Source organism: Boleophthalmus pectinirostris, unplaced genomic scaffold (assembly GCF_026225935.1).
Source record: "Boleophthalmus pectinirostris isolate CB_2022bp ecotype Guang Dong unplaced genomic scaffold, ASM2622593v1 HiC_scaffold_16, whole genome shotgun sequence".
Taxonomy (NCBI): domain Eukaryota; kingdom Metazoa; phylum Chordata; class Actinopteri; order Gobiiformes; family Gobiidae; genus Boleophthalmus; species Boleophthalmus pectinirostris.
Window position 1 is genome coordinate 29,889,969 of NW_026571095.1, and position 20,348 is coordinate 29,910,316.

At 39.8% G+C, this 20,348-nt stretch overlaps 2 protein-coding genes across 3 annotated transcripts in view; one reads left to right on the forward strand and one right to left on the reverse strand.

Moving 5' to 3' along the window:
* Window positions 1–12,561, forward strand: part of LOC110155706 (xenotropic and polytropic retrovirus receptor 1 homolog) — a 76,106-nt gene extending 63,545 nt beyond the window's left edge. The window contains exons 11-16 of one of the 2 annotated variants that reach the window (XM_020919857.2): window positions 1,156–1,321; window positions 1,573–1,764; window positions 2,154–2,320; window positions 3,287–3,426; window positions 3,582–3,803; window positions 4,324–12,561. In XM_020919857.2, coding sequence (XP_020775516.1) covers window positions 1,156–1,321; window positions 1,573–1,764; window positions 2,154–2,320; window positions 3,287–3,426; window positions 3,582–3,803; window positions 4,324–4,378 — 942 coding nt within the window. In that variant the 3' untranslated portion in view covers window positions 4,379–12,561. The remainder of the gene's footprint in view (window positions 1–1,155; window positions 1,322–1,572; window positions 1,765–2,153; window positions 2,321–3,286; window positions 3,427–3,581; window positions 3,804–4,323) is intronic. The other variant, XM_055151580.1, reaches the window with a different exon arrangement.
* A 1,766-nt stretch (window positions 12,562–14,327) lies between these two features.
* LOC110155727 (secretory phospholipase A2 receptor-like) lies at window positions 14,328–17,980 on the reverse strand. Its single transcript, XM_055151372.1, has 5 exons — window positions 17,811–17,980; window positions 16,086–16,128; window positions 15,584–15,964; window positions 14,976–15,326; window positions 14,328–14,674 (listed from the first exon to the last, which is right to left on the reverse strand). The coding sequence occupies exons 2-5, from the start codon at window positions 16,108–16,110 to the stop codon at window positions 14,328–14,330; spliced, it is 1,104 nt and encodes a 367-aa protein (XP_055007347.1). The 5' UTR covers window positions 16,111–16,128; window positions 17,811–17,980.
* Window positions 17,981–20,348: the final 2,368 nt, after the last annotated feature.

The window sequence follows — 20,348 nt, forward strand, 5'->3', positions numbered from 1 at the left end:
TGAGCTATGTCATGAGGTCAACTATAAGGACCAAGGAGGAGGAAGGAGCAGTGAGGAGAAGGAGCTATCACTGCTTTAGGCGGATTCGGATCCTCCTAACCAGAGATGGAAACAGTCAAAACTACAACTTCCAAAAAATGGACTAAGCGCACCATCCTCCACCACTGGGCTGAGTCTAATGAGAATTATTTGAACCTTTCAGTCTTTAAAGTGAATGCTTTCATCACAACGGTAGCCGAAATAAAGTGACTGTATATTCTAATTAATAATCCGCTGTAGTGTTTGACTTGTAAATGAGTATCTGGAAACTTTCGGTGTGATCTGTGTAGTGGATTGTGGGATACCTCACGTCTCCTTTCCAATTTCGCTTTCATAGCTGCTAAAGGAGCTATGAAAAGAAGCATAATGTCTCCTTTACTTACTCCTTCCTAACTTCACTGATCACTTTGGATAGTTCTTGTCATGGCTGACGATGACGCACGACCGAGTCAATGATAAGAAAAGGTAACCAAATTCACATGCGCTGTCAGTTTGTCTCGAACTGTGGTGCGTTGGCTCCCTCTGGTGGTTCACAGAGCCTTCTGCGGTTTGACCGTTTATGTTATTTAGAAACAAATTTGGGAATATTTATGTCCTGGTTTAATCATCATTTAAAACAACCCTGTTCTACAACCTTGCTTTAGTCTGGAGACTTGGTTTAGTTCTCGTTTTTCTACTGATATAATCCAGGGTTAGGTCTGGTGGTGCTCAAAATCCAAATATTATTTCAGGATGTAGTTGGTGAGAAAAGTTTGTGAAGCTCTGCTCTTGTATTGCATATTGTTGATGGTAATGAAATAAGACACTTCGTACACATTTCCTAGTGTGAATGTGGTGAGTGAGTGGGGTGCACCGATGCAGATACTGTTATCAAATATCAGCACCGATACTCAACAATCAGCTGGATCAAGTGACGGCTCCATGATATCGGTTAAGATGATATCCTGTGTAATATTTCAACCCAAGAGGTCTTTGTCAGGGCATAGTCCTTTACAATGCTTTAATGACTTTACAATGTAAGACAAAATAAGTCTAAACCCATGCCACACAACCAATGCAAATGCACCTGTTCTCCCCTTTGCCGTGACCTCGTGTGTTCTTTTTGTTGTTGCGCAGTTTCGAGTGGTCACCGCCCCCTTCCACCGTGTGGGCTTCGCAGACTTCTGGCTGGCCGATCAGCTCAACTCTCTGGGGGTAGTTCTCATGGATCTGGAGTACATGATCTGCTTCTACAGCTTTGAACTGGACTGGAAGAAAAGGAACGGTCTCATCAGCGGAGCAGGTACTTTTAGATGACGGCAGCAGACCGGACAAGGCAGGACCAGGCTGAGAGAATGAAAAAAACTACTTGGATTCTAGTTTGAAATGGTCTACAGGAGTCCCTAGAGATGTTATTGCTTTGTCTGGAATGTTTCACAGTATGGTATTCAACCTTTCTATCTTCATCGAGACGAAACCAGACCAAGTTAGAGGTCAGATCTGTGGAGAGGCGACCCCCGCTCACAGTTTAACCTCCTCCGTGTGTTTGCGCAGGAGACGTGTGCAACTCTTACTCGTACGGTGTCCGGGCAGTGATCCAGATCCTGCCGGCCTGGTTCAGGTTTGTGCAGTGTCTGAGGCGTTACCGTGACACCAAACGGGCCTTCCCCCACCTCGTCAACGCCGGCAAATACTCCACCACCTTCTTCGTGGTCACCTTCGCCGCCCTCTACAGCACGCACAAAGGTACTGCTGCTTACTGTGTGTTAGTTTTAGATTTGGATGTTATAATTTTACTTCACAAATGTTGAACCATGTGTCTGTGTGTTTAAATAATGCAACCACTTTTGCCTCCATTGTAATTTAAAGTTCCTACATTATGCAAAATTTACTCTTGTGAGCTTTAAGCCATGTTATGATGTTGTTAATTCATCAAAAACAGACCTGGAGTTATGTTTTGTTTCATTCACACACGTTTGAGTTTGTGTTTTTAAAAGTGAAGACAGAATGACCCTTTACAAAAGACTCACAAGTTTTAGAAGCCTACCCGCACAACTGAGAGATTACACAGCCATTATTATTTATATATTTGTTAGTATTTTCTATCCCATGACTAAGCATGTTGTTCTGTTTAGAAGAAAAGCCAGAGGAGGCGCAGGTCTTCTTCTACCTGCACATCACGTGCCTGGTGATCAGCTCTCTGTACACTCTCATCTGGGACCTGAAGATGGACTGGGGCCTGTTCGACCGCAACGCAGGAGAGAACACTTTTCTGAGGGAGGAGATCGTTTACCCACACAAGGTACGCCATGTTTCTTACCTGTACACTGCTCATCTCAGCTCAGTCATTTCATTCAAAGCTGCACTGCGTAATTTTCTAGTTTTGCCAATCGTGCCTTAGAATGGGACTAAAGACCTTCACAACTCACTTCATAATTACCACAGCCACATTTCAACTAGAGCTGCTAAATTAAGGGCAGGGTGAGAGAGCCAGGGGTTTGTAATCCAGGGTTCCCATGCTCATGGAAATCCTGGAAAAGTCATGGAAATTGGAAATGTCATTTACCAGGTCTGGAAAACTCATGGAATTTTGTAAATTCAGTGAAATTTTTGGAAAAGTCATGGAATTTTAGTATCTCTTTCATGCAACTACAGCGTTCTGTTAAGTTATCATTAGGCTATTATGATTATTTCTGAACATGTGTGCCTTTTGTTTAAAAGAGACGACAATAAATGAACTGACAGTATTTTGAATGTTAAAAAACTATAATTTTTATCAAATTTATTTTCAAAAAGTTGAAAAATATGTTGAAAATTCCAGGGAGTAGAGAGAATTCTATCCAAAAGTTCACAATTAACAAATTTTTCTGATAATTATATATTGGTGTTTTCTTGTATTTTTATTTGTCAGATAATATTTTTTGTTTATATTAACAGAGTCTTGCCCCAGTGCACAATATAATTTTTAGGTAACAGTTCGTCACAATTTCTCATCCTGAAGTCAAATTTAAACCTAAAAAAAAGGCCAAATGGTTACAAATTTTTATAAATATCTTAAATATAAAGGTCTTATCTGTGTTTTAGTCAAATGAGCCTTCAAACATGTCATAGGCGTGTTAACATTGCATATGGCAGAGGGACTTCTTACACATAACTGTCTGTGTTTAATATTGTGATGGTATTAATGATTTAAATGTCAAATTTCTGTTTCCACATCTTCACCACACAATCTCAGTATTCTCTGTGTGTTTCCTTCATGTGTTTTTAGGCGTATTACTACAGTGCCATCGTGGAGGACGTCCTGCTGCGCTTCTCATGGACACTGACTATCACCCTCAGCACTCTCACCAAAATAAACGGGATTAAAGACATTCTGACCACCATCTTAGCCCCAATGGAGGTGTTCAGGTAACATCATATGTGAACTTTAAATAACTTCTTAAAGGTCCTGCGAGCTTTTAGTCATGTTATAATGTTGTTGCCTCATCAAAAACATACCTGGTTTGGGTGCATTATAGTTTTAGTGCAATATAGGCCCTTTAAAATACTCCTCTGTATTCCAGGCGTTTTGTGTGGAATTTCTTCCGTCTGGAGAACGAGCACCTGAATAACTGTGGAGAGTTCAGGGCGGTGCGGGACATCAGCGTGGCTCCTCTGAACGCAGATGACCAGACGCTGCTGGAGCAGATGATGGACCAGGAGGACGGAGTGAGGAACCGCCAGGGCAAGAAGAGCTGGAAGAGGAGCTACAGCATGAGCCTGCGCAGGCCCAGGCTCGCCTCACAGTACGCGCACACACTAGTCACTACTCTAACATCGAAACTAGGGCTGGGAATCCCTCACAATTTGATACGATACACGATAAAACTACAGCTATCAGTCTTTAACGTAAATGCATATGCGCCATGGTAATGAATTATGTGTAAATGCCGATCATTCACACCTCTGTTCATAGCTCTTTTACATATCAATACGTGTCCAGTAACATTTACAGCCATTATAAGTGTAAACAAGCGCAAATGAGTGACATGACTGGTGGTGCGTTCATGGGCAGTACGGCGTCACACAGACAGACAAATGACTCCTGATAAATAATGATGGGGAGCCGCATATTAGGACATTTATCTGTCTGTAAATTGGATTAAATGGACATAATATAGAGAGTCTAAACTTTATAATGAGATATAACATGCCCACGTGGACTATCGGCCCAAATCAGCAAGATTTAGGCCGATATGTTTCCAAGTGCCCATATCCGCCAATGATTGTCTCTTGTTCTAAGTGCTTTGTTTCTTCCTCCTGCAGGTCTAAGACTCGTGACACCAAAGTCCTGATCGACGACACGGACGATGACTCCTGACATCAGGCCATGCCCCTCGCCTGGGTCCAAAACCTCTTCAAAGGAGGGAACGCCTCTTCCTCCTCATAACTGCGACTCCCCGGGCGGGCTGGGCGTTAGATCAGCCTTTTGCAGACTCTGACGTGAACGAAAACACTCTTCTTCTACCGCCAATGCTGGTGTGCGGCTCTGAAGCTCCCTGCAGGCGGCCACGACACTCCGGATACTTCTGAATAGACCAGGAGTTTGAATCTTTAAGAGCAACGAGAGGAGAAAATGACCTCCGCACAGTTGCTTTTGAACAAGGCAGCGAAGAGGAACTAACTCAAACTAGCTCAGCGCAACACAAAACTGAGAATTAAAGAATAGAACGGACAGATGTTGAAAATCTGCCAGCTGCTTTTAGTCTCAGCAAACCAGGTTCAAAGTGGCCCTCAATAGTCACTACAGAAAATACGGAAAATGCAACAGCGAGTAAACAAAAGCTGTAGATTTGTTTTTTTTATTTTTAAAAGCATTCCGACTTTATGGAAATTTAGGGAAAATTTTTCTCATTTTTTGCAGCAATTTTTTCATCAGATTTGCCATTTTTAATTGTGTTTACACGTAAGCAATACACTGTAATCTGTAAGTAAAAGTCGTTTTCAGTCTAAAAAGTCGAACATTTTGTAATTTAGTAATTTATTTTTCCTACTACTGTCTTAAAACTTAAATTCTGTAGTAGATTTGTATCACTTTAGTTCACTATATGTGATGTAAAATGCTTGAAAGTATTTGAAACTACACTGAAGTTTGGGCTTGACGCTTCACACGTTGTCATTTTTCTGTTTTTTATAGTGACCTTTCAGGGCCACCGTAGAGTAAGCTCATCGAGAGGCCTTTATAATCAGTTTGGCACCTTGGACATTATTCATGGACCTCAGACTTAATAGAAATCCACTTGTTTTTCATCTATAGCCATTGGACTACATCTGGGCAAGCTCAGAAACTACAAATATGGCTCCCAATCACCACAGCGCTGCCTACCTGCACCTTACGTACTCGCTTTTACAAAAACGTCAACAAAAACATCGCACTTTGCCGGACAAGTGGAGCAGGACGCCAATTATTGGACGATTTTTCTTTTCAAATTTTTACATCAAGTAAGCGGGTTCTGATTAATAGCTGTAAATATTTGACGGACCAAACGCAGGCAACTAGAATTTTCCCCAAAACATTAAGTCAAGTGAAGTGCTTATTTCAAACGCGCAAGAAGGATTTTTGCGTAATATATTTTTTGGACAATTTGAGGATGGAAAGCCCATTGTTAGCTACTACTCCATAGTCAACCTCTGCAATGGTTGGACACTGAATGTATGCCAACTTATTTATGTGCGAATGGGAAAAAAACGAAGCAATGACTCTTGAAAAATGCTTGAAAATGTTCCAGTTTTTTGTCTTTTCGTCGATTCAGAAGGATCTACTTTATTGTGAAACAGGTGATTGCTTAAAGGACTTGTGTGGATGTCTTGCGTTAAAGGGCCTGTATTGCGCTACTTCCTGATCTGTTATCTGTTACAATGTAGTTTCCTCATCAAAAACAAACCCGGAGTCTCACAAATCCTGCATATTTAGGCTGAGTTCTTCTCTCAAACAGAAAAACAGGGTTCCACCCTGTAATGTCATGTGGTAATACAGTGTTTTTAAACTTTAAACTAGACTCATTTGGATGATTTAAGCCCTAAACTTGCCAGTCTCTAATGAGCAAAAGGTGAAGGGCAGCTGTTAACTCAGAAACTACCACTACATGACATCACAAGGTGGCATTTTAAGTTTTGGAGATGTAAAGAAGGATTACTTAAACATGTGGATGAAGCAAAACACAACTCCAGGTCTGTTTTTCTGGAGGTAATTACATTATAACACAAACCTCACAAGAGTCAGTTTTGTGTAGTATAGGGCCTCTGAGTTTGGTGTTGTTGCCGTGCATTGGAGGAGAATTTCCATATTTTTTATATTTATGCATTTTACAATAGCCATACTTTTACAAATCACATTCATAAAAGGTCATTCAGTCTTTGTTACTGCATTCACAAAAGTTGCAATACACACGTTTTGTTACACTTTCTGTCACAGAGTTTATAAAGCTGTCTGTGTAGTGAGTTTAGGATATTTAAAAAGTTTTACTAATTGATAAGTTAATTCAATTAGAATGTTAGAGTGTTAATGTTTTATTTTTAAGTTTTAAAATATAATTTTGAATATCAGGCTTAAAGACACTGTACCTGAATTTTACCGTTTCAAAAACTTAAACTTAAAACTTAAAAACAGAAATACTTTTCAGGAACCAGAGGTGGCTTTTGCTGTCAAGTTTATGCTAAAAACAAACAGCATGCTAATGTGCACTTCCTGATTCTTAGATCACCCTAAAAACGCTTTATAATTGGACGCAGCACACAGCACTTATCTTGCTCTCAAGAGCAGCTTATACAGTATATATGAACTGAGGCAAATTTTGCTCAAAAATGTTGAAAATTTTTTTTAAAAATAGGGTACGCGGTCTTTAACTAAAAATCTTATGAAATTATTTATCTTTTATTACATTTTAAATGGAAAAGTGTTACTAATTGATTGTTAATGAAGTTAATGTTAATGTTAAGAGTGTTAACATTTTAAATAATTTCATTTCAAACTTTTAAATTAAGTTTAAAAGTGTAATTTTGAATTCCAGCCTTAAAGGCACAGTACCTGATTTTTACTGTCTTAAAAACATGAAAAACAGAACAAGTTAATTAAAAAAAAAGTTTGCATTGGTCCGAAGTTATTCCACACTTACCTTATGCATTCCGAGCATCGTAATTATTCACAGAGAGACCAGAGCGGAGTTTTGTTGTCAAGGTTTTGCTAACAACCAGCATGTTAACGTGCACTTCCTGATTCTCAGACAAAAATATGCATATTATATATTTTGACCTCAAGAGCTGCATAAACAATATTTGTGTTCTGGAGCAAAAATCGGGTTCAGCGCCCTAACTATAGGTATTTTATCAAAGTATTTCATCTTTTATTTTATGAGCACTTAATTCTAAAATTTCCATTTCAAGTCTTAAATTTTACATAAACAGTGATTATTTGAAAATATTTTTAATTTCATGGTTTAGGATGAAATCAAATGCCACAGACGATGATCACCATCTTGTCATCAGCGTCAGGACAAATATAAGATCAAAAATATTGTACGTTTGGGATATTTTTTTGAGAGTTTATTTCCCAGATCAATCGGAGACACAGGGTTACATTCTGTACGTTTTTACCTCCATTATTTGTATTTCACACCACTGCATCCAAAGACCTCAGCTGCATCTCTCCATACACTGCACTTTAAATCCTTTTTTGATTTGCGATGGCTCAGGATTCTGTGTTACCGGACCTTTCTAAAGCCATCTTCTACTCAGGACATTTCAAGCACCTTACCTTACTCATTTTATCAACAGACCAAATACATGCAACTTCACGTACTCATGTTTTTACTGTCGAAATAGAGGGATGGGACACAGTGGTTTAAGAATTTCATTGGTGCATAATGTATAACTTGACACAAATACTTAAAGTTTTTTTTTTGTTTTCTTTTTGTGTTTTACTTACAGCATCATAATAACATGATAATAAATGGAAATACCTGTTCTCATATTTTCATCAACAAAATACACACCATATTTTTGTAATTTACAGTCTTCATATTGAAATAAAAAGTGATTTCCACGAGTAATTACCATGTAATTACACATTTCATGACCATTTCCATTCTATTCCATGCTATTACTGTGCTGTAGAGTAAAGTGCCATATATTTTTAAGCTTAAACTGACATAACATTTATTCTGAACAACCATTTTGACCGTATCAATGATCAAATCAAGGCTTTAAAGTTGCATTATGTCACTTTTCTAGTGCTGGTTTCCATAGAGATGTACCCTGCTTGCATATTTTCCAGTTAAATATGTCTCATTGCAAAAAAATACCTCGGAAAAACATGTATTTGTATTGAAAGCGGGGGTCCCTCTCCACAGATCTGACCTGTAACTGGGCCACGTGGTATCACCCGCTTGTCTCCATGGCAACAGATATGCTGAATGCCATACTGTCGAACATTTAAGGCAAAGCAATAACATTTGGAGTAAGGATGCTTTTTCAGTTTCAACAGATAAAAGTGCAGCTTTTATTTTCTTTTTAAAAAAAGCAATAAGACAAAACTGATCCAAATGTGTTATGTAGCTGTTATTTATTTTTTACGTAATTATCACTAATAAATAAAAATAAAAACATGAGACTTTCTGGCCCAACTACGGTCTGTGTACCATTCGTTCTTTTGAATTTCAATTTTGAACGAAAAACAATTAAATGGGAAAACGGTTTCAGTTCATTATTCTGTTTTAGTGTCAAACAAAAAATTTCGACCTCTATTTCCAATATTTAATTTAAAGTTTATTTCAAATAACACCAATCAAAACAGTCTCGGTGCCTATTTTAATTTTAATATTTTATTCTCTCTGGTTTATTTGCCTTGGACGTTCTGCTGCAGTGTCAACCATGGATCTATAATAAAAACAATTTTTATCATAGTTCTGTGGTGTCAGCTGAACAAAGTTTAGTTTATCTCCTCGCTTTCTGTTTCTCTTTTAGTTCAACAATGACTTTCTAAGACGCCAAAGTAAACGTGTCGCTACAAAAGAAGAGGACGTTTATCCACAAAATTGCAAAGATTTTTCAGGAAAGTCCTTCTAGCAGTCGAACTTTCAGGGCAAATAAACCAGAGAGAATAAAATATTAAACTGAAATTAGTCACCGAGACTTAAACTTTAGTATAAACTTTAAATTAAATATTGGAAATAGAGGTTTAAATCTGTTTTGTTTTGTTCTGTTTGACACTAAAATGGAATAATGAAACAAAAAACTGTTTTCCCATTTTATTGTTTTTCATTCTTAATTGAAATTCTAAAGAACGAATGGTACACGGAACAACTACAACCAGTAAAAAGTCAATTTCTTTGCCCAATCAGGATATCGGCAAATTTCTAAGTATCGTTACATCTCTGATTTTGGAAACGAGCATTTACAGGCTTCCCTCCAGAAAAGTTACACAGTGCATCTTTAAAGTAAACACATCCAAACTTACTACTACATGAGTGAATGAAATAACACCCCTTCAGCAAATTTAACATACACTTTTTGTTGCGTGGTTAATACATTTTGTCACCAATGAAAATCCATATGGACATTCCCTTTACGTTACATATTTGAGTGTATTTTTGTATTCTCTCGTCTCACGTCTCAGCTGCGGGCAGACTGACATTAAACCACACCGTGTCTTTAGCACATTCCAGCTCCCATCTCCTCCTCTGCACGGCCGAGTGTGTGTTCTCATCTGTACGGACGTTTTATGAAACAAAAAATGCAACCTGTATCGATCTGGGGCTGAGCATCGGAAGAAGCAGTTTTGAGGTGTTACGATGAATGTGTGGGGACTTTAAATATATTTGTACAACTTATTAGCAAGCATTGAACACAAATAATACATCTTAAAGTGCATATGACAGATTAGATGACTCTACTCATTAAAACCCAGTTAGCATGGTTATATTCAGGGTTCCCACGGTCATGGAAATCCTGGAAAAGTCATGGAATTTTTGTATCTTTTTCACACAGCTACAATGTTCTGTTAAGTTATCATTAGGCTATTATGATTATTTCCAAATTTTTGTTTAAAAGAGACGACAATAAATGCACTGACAGTATTTTGAATGTTAAAAAACTATAATACCAAACCATAAGGTGAGTGGAAAGAGTTAATATTTCATATTTAGCTCAATTCTACACATGTAGGTGCCGTAAAGTCATGGAAAAGTTTTGAAATTTTGAAAAAGAGTGGGAACCCTGGATATTTCAAATTTTACTAAATATATATATATATTTTTTATATAATTATAGTTTAAAATTGTACTCTCTGGTTGAATGAACAGACTGTATAAAGAAGTGGACGTAGGGAGGGCGACGTCTCCCATACCATTCAGCTCCAGTCAAATGAAGCTCATTGAGGCTTGCGGTCAAAGGGGCGAATTTAAAGCTGGCTTCCATTTTAGGAATTGGAATTTACTGATGGACAAAGAAAAACTCCAGGAACATTTTAAGACCGAAATGACAATGCGCACTCACAGTTATAGAGAGAGGGGCCACGATTTTTCCAATGTAAAGTCAATCGGAGCCAGAAGTACCCCTCATGCTCACTTCCTGTTCCCGAGGCATTTCCACAACTCTAACCTAGCAGTAGTGTTGTAGTCAAGACCTCACTAAACCAGACCAAGACCTGTCCGAGACCACAGGGTCCCGATACCAGGACATGACCAAGACCTCTGAGGGTTGAGACTGAGACGAGACCCAGACTTTTAAAGGCAGAGACCGAGAAAAGATCGAGACCAATTCGATACCACCTTTGTCATTTCCTACATTTATTTGTATTTTACACTTATTTTGGGACATATATATCAATGTTTCTGTAATGATAAATCTATTTCCCTTTGATCTGATTAATGTTCATTTAAGCTTAAAATAGGCCAAGCAACTTTGAGAACCCCTTTTTTAATAGTATTTCTAAAAGGGGGGTCTTTTTAAAATCGGTACCTAAAGATGCCTGTACCTCACAGCCTTAACTAGGTTGCATGCTCCAGTTGAACCACTCCTTGGGCTTGTGTACAGCTGTGTCTCATTTTCGTGCATGCACTACTGACTGCATACAGCAGGGGGCAAGTTTTTTTTTTTTATATAAAGTGTCTATTAATCCCACTTCCACTGGAACTTTACAGAAAACAACTTCAAAGTGAATCAAGTGGGTTCATAACATTTACAGTTACATTATCTTACAGGTTTTGCAGAGATATTGAGCAGCCTCTGAACATTTACCGTCCGTAGTGAAATATGATCGCACTAGTCAAGTGTCAGACCCTGAATCCGAGACAAGACCAAGTCAACGCGCCTTCAAGACCGAGACGAGACCAAGACTGTAAAAAAGCGGACCAATCTCGAGTACTACGACACAACCTAGCAACACTAATACAGTATTAGCCAAAACTAAATCCAAATTGCACAGTTTAGTATGACGGTAACTTTAGTAACAATTGGCATGCTACCAACACACTTCCTGTCCTATTCTTTTCAATACTTTATAACAGAACACAGACAGAACAGAGCCGTTTCATTATTAAGAGCTGCGTTTACAACATATCTGTACTGGGACAAGACCTGAGATTTTATATAAATGGCCACATTCCAGACAGGAAACGTACATGGTAGTGCTTCTGGCTCCATTGACTCTGGCTCCAATTCACTTTGTATTGAAAAACATTGCCCACCTATTCTCAACGGCTGCTGTCAGGCTCCTCAGTTTGGCCTTAAAATGTTCGTATGAAGCCACCCTACATGATCCTGGGATTTTTATTTTTGCTATTTTGTTTTGGGTATTTTGCTCACATCAAAAAACACCAAACCAAAGTAAAACAAAAAAAATCGGTCATATGTACTTTAAGTGATCTGAGATGTTTTTAATTTGTGATGATGGTCTTGGTTTTGCTGCTAAAATATGAATAGAAAAAAATTATACAGAGGTGATGCCCAGCCCTGTGAGACCAAATGTTTTTATAAAGTTTTTAATGCAAAGTATAAAACTGGACAGAAATGGCTCTGTGTCTAGCTAGATGTGATTTATCTGTATTTGTCTAGTGTAAATGTTCTTTATAGAGGAGTCCAGTCTGGTCCTACAGCGCATTCCAGTAATTTATCATAGTTCTTGATCTGTCCGTGATTTAAATGAAGCAGTGGCAAAATCTGTTAGCAAGTAGAAATTTAAAAAAATGACATTCTGGGTGAGTTTTGACAAGGAAATATCAGAAAATGCAGTGATAACAATAACCTATCTGGATTCCAGGCTACAGTGGAAAGACTTTTTAGAGCTATTCTGTCCGTCTTTATACTTTGCGTACTCCACATTGGTAAAATATCACACTTGAAAACGATTTGCGTGACGTCTCAGATGAGTATTTCCGATCAGATGACGGTAACAGTGATGAGTGGAGTCTACTGTATGGGTCTGTGCTGTTGTCTTGATGCTCCAGCGGTGCCTGGTTCACCCAAAACCTGTTACACTTTTTCAATAAAAACTTCAGTTCACAAACACCCTGCCTCTGCCGTCTGTTTGTTCACATTTAGTATTCAAACATGCCAGAGTTTAGTCCTGGTTTAGTCTTGGTTTATTTAGTATAATATTGAGGCTGGACCAGTTAATGGATTTTATTAGAGACAAATGTAAGAGTTCTGCAAGATAAAAGTCAAGTTGCCTTACAAAAAATGTCATTTAAAAAAAAAAACACCTCTAAAATAAAAGAAATGCTGCTTGAGTCCATGCATGAGGTAAAATTATAAAGTAAGTTTATTATGTAATTCCAATTTATCTTAAACGGGCCGGTCAGAGTCAACCAAAGGACTGTATGTGGCCTTTAAAATGCCCAGGTCTGATCTAAACTATGAGGGAACACCATTACAAGATGGTTAAAAGCTCCTGAGAGTCTATTTTACATAATATGTCTCCTTTAAAGGTCAGTTGTAAGGTTCTTTATTTGTCATTCATGCATGCGAGAGAAGAAATGTGTCCCTCGAGGTCCAGTGATTAAAGGAGATAATGTCACAGTTTTGCCTTTTGGTTTACATGTTTTCCCCAGTCTGTTCTGGTCCTCCTTTTGTTGCCTATCTCCTTTTCCTGCCTCTCATTCCCTAATCATCCATCATAATGCAACTTAACTTGAGGCCTGTGACTTGAGAAGACTTGTTGCTTCTCCTAAAAAACATATGTTTTTAGAAAATACTTTTCTCTTTACAGTTGATAAATGCGGTGCTTAAATTTACGGGAACAAACTGGAACATGTGTCTTCCACTTCTGTTTGGTACTTTGGATGTAACTGAAGTACTGTGATGTGGTGTCCTCAAATGTACTACAGTAATATACAGTACAACACAATACAATACAGTAACACAGAGGGAACTACATAGAACATAATCCTTCCATTTCAACGCAGACTACAAGACAAAATAACCGTTATTAAGCACTTTTTACTCTTAACTGTTTCTATTCTGGTCGTAATGATTCACACTAAGATTTTGTCAAGACATTTAAAAAGGAAAAATAAGCATTTCTACAACTGTTATATAAATACTCATGTATAAATATACTGTGATTTTTTTAAGTTAAATTTACCGGTAACCCTTTATTATTAGCCTCTCTACATCTGCGTATGCTCTGTTCCACCTCGTGATGTCATGAAGCGGTAGTTTTCAAGTTAACAGCTCCTTTTACCTTTTGGTTAAGTGAAAGAATGAGAACTTCACACATCAGTTACTTGAGATGGATGCGTTGGAGGAGACAGAGCAGCCCAAGAACATAGAGAAAAATCCCGCACACCGTCTTATTTGCAAATTGTGAGATTTATTAGGACAAACCATGCAATGTTTTGGCACAAGGTCTTCATCAGCTCAGGTGCCCATCTTAAATAGGGTGTGGCAAGCGCCCAAGGGTGACAGGTCGAAAAGAAACAGTGTACCCAAAACACACACTTATTTTTTCTATTATTATTCAATGATTTTTGCACAGTTTGTCCTAAATAAATCTCACAATTTGCAAGTAAGATGGTGTGCAGGATTTTTGTCTATGTACCTTTTGGTTAAGTAGATTAGAAATTCCAGGACTGAAATCATCCAAGTGATTCCAGTGAAGGTGTATGTTTAAAAACACAGCGGAGTGTTTTTTCTTTGAGTGAGGAACAGCCTAAATATGCAGGGTTTATGTGGTAAATATGTGTGAGTGAAAGAAAACGCAACTGCAGGTTTATTTTTCACAAGTAAACAACATTAATGCATAATATGGACCCTTTAATTGTTACATTTACATATCACTGTACACAGATGAAGTTGTACCTCTTTTCCTGGTCCTTCTTCACCCACTTCCCCCCTCTCCCCATGGCTGCTGCCTGCCCACACTGGCTCTCCTCCTCGGGTTTGCTCCACTGCTTGAAGACCATGAACTCTCCATTGCTCCACAGCCACAGGTCCAGGAGGCAGGTGTAGTGAGCCCCCAGCCACACCGCCTCGCTGTGGGCCTGCCGGGCTGCCTGCTCCGCCTGCGTCTGCTGCCCCCTGCTGGTGATGGAGAGCAGGCGGCTGTGATTGTGTGCGCAGTAGGCCGAAGCCTCCTCCCAGGTCAGGTTCTGTCTCACTAGGGTCAGTTTCAGGGGTTTGGCTGATCACAACAGAGACACAAACATGAAGAGACACTGCAGGTGAATAAAAATATTACATTTAGGAGCATCAGTTTGAAACCTCTGTAAGTTACTTAGGTAAATGTAAGAAAAGGGTTACATTTGATTTCTTGTTTAGTATTTGAGTACAGACTGTCCATAGACTGTATAAAGAAGTGGACTAAGGGAGTGTGGCGTAAATGAAACAAAACACAACTCCAGGTATGTTTTTGATGAGGTAACAACATTATAACATTGTTTTGCGTAATATAAGACCTTTAGGGAGAATGTGAACGCTCTTACGGTTGTAGCAGATGAACGGGTTCTTCTCTGTACAGTTGGCAGTGGTCCATGTGCCCTTAGGCCCCACTCGGGCACACTGTCCATCGGTAAAACTGGCATTTCCACACATAAAGCCGTGTTGGTGGTGCCAGTGTCTGAAGGAGGATGTGAGGTTAGACCAGGTCCAGGGGTCTCTGAAGAGCCCCACCCACCAGGAACTGTCTTCATGAGCTTGGATCTTGTCCTTCAGGACAGGATCCAGGAGCTGAGACCATCCGCTGAGCAGGTCTACGCTCATCTGTCTGCAGAAGTGCAGAGCCTCAGACCACGTCATGCTTCTGTGGATCACCTCAGAGATGTTGGATCGATCATCTGTGAAGGAAAAGCAAGAGAAGCAGCAAGTTAAACAGACACACATGTACTGATACACGTGCACTGTAGTAATGTAACTGTACTAAACACATGTGCAGTACTCTGACTGTAGTAATGTAACTGTTTGTAGTACTCTGATGGTAGTAATGTAACTGTACTAAACACATGTGCAGTACTCTGACTGTAGTAATGTAACTGTTTGTAGTACTCTGATGGTAGTAATGTAACTGTACTGAACACATGTGTAGTACTCTGACCGTAGCAGATGAATTGCTGGGTGCTGCAGCAGGACTGGAGAGACAGGCTCAGGTCAGAATGGATGGACACACAGTTCTCCATCTTCTCCTGCTGATCAGATGTTTTTTCTGACCTCCACCTCAGTGGGCGCTCTGTGTACTCCTGTCCCACCTGAGACCAGTGCCACTTCCGGATCCGGTTGCGTTGCTGGTTGTTCAGGCCGATCCAGGCACCGGTACAGTTCAGTTCTTCAGCACAGAGCTCCCAGAGGTCCCACTCACTCCAGACTGTGGCCAGGTCAGAGTAGTTTTCCCTGCAGTACCTCTGAGCCTCCACCCAGGTCCTGTTCTCATGGACAAAGATGTAGTCATGGGCCCAGCACCCTGTGAGCGCACATACAACTGGAGATAGAAGTACGACAGTCAGGGCGAAGTAAAAGTCAGACTAATAAACTAACGTAAATACTACTATGATGTTATAAATACTACTATGATGTTATAAATACTGCTATGATGCACTTACTTATGACAGGCCCCAGACACTGCATCGTGATCTGAAGGGGAAACTGGACCACAGGACATCAGTGTTATTATGGATCTGGTCATAGCATTAGTCAGCAAGATGAATTCTCACCATTTTTTGAGTTCACAAACTTGAGAATCCGTCTAGTCTAGTTTTACATGTAAAAGGACCCAGCAGAGGTTTGAGCAGAATGACAAACAAACCAAAACAAACATGGTACTTCAGCTCATTTTGAGAGCCAGGCTATTATAGCATGATGTTCATTCTAAAGAGCATTTAGCCAGCACACAGATACAGATACATTTCAGTGTGTAATTTGTGTTTTGAAAGATTGTGGTTATGTATTTTTCATGTATTAAACCTGATGAAATACCCTTCAGCTCTACAGCTACATGAGTGTCCAAGCTACATGAGTTTTTATCTTCCAAATCAAAGGTGTAACTGTATGTAAGATTTTAATTTTAAATGTAATAAACCCATCTGTGTCCTTGGATACGAGGTACAAGGTAAACATGTTCAAATTATTTATTTTTTTCCTTAATTAAAAAAACATGTAGTCAGGCTGGCACCACCTAGTGCCTCCGCTCAATTTCATTTCTCTCCAGCGACTAGGTCAGGAATCGGACTACATTAGACCAAGGGTGGACAAACTAAGGCCCGGGGGTCATAATCTTTTTAATCCGGCCCGCCAAACTTGATTAATAATAATAATAATTTTCAGTGTGATTTCAATAAATTGTAAATACTGTGGGACTTGAAAGGACAGATATTTTGTTGTAAATCTTTGTAATGAGTTTCAATTATGGGATATTTCAATAATATGGGATATTTTTTGGTCTTATGAGGTGGATTACCAAAAAACTCCATCCATCCGCTCCTGGTCCGGCCCTTCTGTCAAATTTTAGAGCTCTTTCTGGTCCACGAGTCAAAAAGTATGCCCACCCCTGCAGTAGACGGTTCGCAAAAATCCCAAAAGTGCAAGCCTGGGCACCAGCCAATAAACGAAAAGCCGTACATTCTGTGTTGGCAACGATTCCCAAGATCGAGGATTTAAAGCCAGAAGAAAGAGAATGTTTGGTGAATTTTATCAAGGGAAAAGACGTTATTCCCCTTTTTCTTACGGGATTTGGGAAAAGCTTACATACGTCACAACCAAACAGCAGCGATTGGTTAAATTAAAAAAGTACCCTCCTACAGTTGAGTGAACAAATCCTAATGCTGCGAGGTCAGAGGGTTTCCACGAAGTGAGACCTGCAGGCTAACAAAAACACGTTTCCAAGAACAATGTTGAAGTCCATTTGGTTTAAACCTAAAATGCTTCTCTCTGATCTGAATGGTCACTACGTAAACCCAACACCTACAGACAATCATGAATCAGTGCTCAGTTCACTTGTGACTGTAGCACATTTTTGAAAACAGTCAGAAGATTCGAGAGACAGAGATAGAGATAGATGGTTACATAGATAAGATGAATGCCAGTGTTAGGAATTCGCTAAATACAGTACATTAAAAAAACATACATATTCATAATAATAATTTAACTGTATTCCGGTACATTGACTTTTTCATTTGGGTTATTCCAAATGTGGCTACTCTGTGCTCTTACTTGCTGTTGAACATTACAGGCATTTCCATACACCATAAGCAGAGAGCTGGTAGAAGCAGTAGCAGTAAAAATATCTGCAATCATATGTTTCATGTACTTTGTAATTAATTTCTTCTCACCTGAGTACGTGTCCAGCGCTGCTCTGTGTCGCGGCCCTCTGTCTGTGGAAATGGCACCAACTCTTCCTCCTCATTCTGAACATGCAAATGAGTCCCACAATAAAACCATTCTTCAATGTTTACTCTTAACTTGGTTCTGTTTTATTCAAATGTTAACACAATAACTTCCCTACTACTATTACTACTTCTATACAGCGACTGATACTAGTACTTTCAGTAATGGCAACGTAGGAGCCCCCAGAGTCGACCAGGACCCCCAAAATCACTTTACGACCGACCCAAGACGTCCAGCATAATTAAAAAAATGACAAATGGCAAAATTGTTAAGAAATATTTCGAATTCTTTGACTGGTTTTTCGTGTTTTTAAAATACTATTACTACTACTACTACAATGGACAGAAGACTACATTCATACTATAATATTCCCTACAACTGTACAACAACTCACCCTTATGTAACAGATAATACTCCCTACAACTGTACAACTCACCCTTATGTAACAGACAATACTCCCTACAACTGTACAACAACTGGTCTAATACCGGTGTAGCGTTTTTCAAACTACCCCCTTCAAAAATTACCTCCGTCATTTGAAACTGGTTTAAATTACCGGGGTTAGGGTTGGGGTTAGGGTTAAGGTTAGGGTTAAGGGGGATAGCTTGAAACCGTTTTCAAATGAATTTGAAACCAGCTTCAAGGGTAGTTTGAAACCGCGGTAGTTTGAAAACCGCGGGTAGTTTGAAACCTTTACACCGGTCTAGTCCTGGTCTAATCACGGTCTAGTCCCGGTCTAGTCGTGGTTTAATCTCGGTCTATTCAGGGTCTAGTCCTTGTTTAGTCCCGGTCCAGGTCTGGTGTAATCCTCCCAATCGGCTCGGTGATTGTCGCGTATATATTTATTCTCCGCTCATGTTTGTGGTTCTCGCTCTGGTTCTCGGGTCTTTCTTCCTGAAAACAACGTCGCTGCGTCACTGGATACTCGTCCCTGATTGGTTGACGCGGCGCGTCTGACGCGAAAAGTTCAGCATTTTCAACTTCTTGACGCTGACGCCTTGGACGCGCGTCTAAACCGCTGACGCCAAAACGCTCAAGACGCGCCGCGTCGACGCCAGATTTGCGCCGCGCTGACGCCGAAAACACGCCGCAAAAACGCAGGACGCTCTAGTCGCGCGTCCACATAGACTTTACATTGAAACTGGACGCTTTGACGCCTTGGTGTGAACGGCCCTTTATAAGCCTGCCGCTCCACGATCTAAATCATATATCATATATCATATCATGTCATATCAGTCTCTCTCTGTACATGGTGCCGAATACAACAGATCGACTGATAGGTCGGTTGGTAGCCTATAGAGCGGCGGGTTATGTCTGCGGACCACAGGCTGTAAAGTTTATGAGCGCGATCGTCGCGTCAGCTGTTTTCCTGTCTGCAGTAAAATCATTCGCCACTGCACTTCTACATCGGCTCATATGATAGGCTATATGGGAGCACAAAGTTTATATACCGATTCCCCGCAACGCTGCCTGTCAGGGAATTTACCCTAAGACATCAAATTACATTAAATAAGACACACCAAAACGAGACGGCTTAGTTTTTACTTGCGCAAGGAGAGCTGTCCGTAACACTGTCTGACCCTACTCTACCCCACAACTCTCCGAACACCCATTTATTCAAAATCATGACACAGATAAGGTACAATACATGACATCATATCACGCAGTGTTTACATGATCACATACTAACAATCTTTTAGTCTAAACCGCCCTCCCATTTCACACTTGATTTCAGGCTCCAGTGATAAACAATTTGGCCAGTTTTCTCCCAAAAACTTATGCTAACCACATGAGGGAAAAAACCCTTAGCTGTCTTCTCATGGGTGACTAAGTAGAAGCTTAATGAGTCAGGAGGAGGAGGAATAGAACAGAGGAAAAAGAAAAAAGCAAGGAGAAGGAATCAGAGAAGAAGGATTAGAGAAAGGATTCAGAATATTTAAAAGAACAAGAAAGAGGGAAGCCATTAGATACAAACAAAGCTGAAGGTGTCCTCCATCAAAACTGAGTGGAAGAATGAAAATGAGAAGCTTTGGAGTCTCTTGACCAAATTTTGCTCAAAAGAGGTTCCCCAGAGATGCCTTTGGATCCTCGAGCTTCTAAAGTTCTAAGTCAGGTCGGAACCCAAAAGTTCAAAAGAGCCAGATTGGCCCAAAGAGAAACAAAAAACAGACCTGCCTGGAGCCGCAAAAAAAAGAAGCCTTAGAGAAGAATGAAGGAACAGAGGCTGAGGATTAGATATAAACCTAAAGGAGAGGAAGGAGACGAGGAGGGGAGAAGCAAGAAAGGAAGAAGACGGGGGAGGAGGAGAGGAAGAAGAAGAGAGGAGAGAAGGAGGAGGAAGAAGGGAAGAAAGAGTGGAGAAGAGGAAGAGGGGAGAAGCAAGAAAGGAAGATGACAGGGGAAGAGGGGAGGAAGAGGAGATGAAGAAGAGAGGAGGAGGAGGAAAGGAGGGGAAAAGGAGGAGGAGAGAAGAAGAGAGGAAG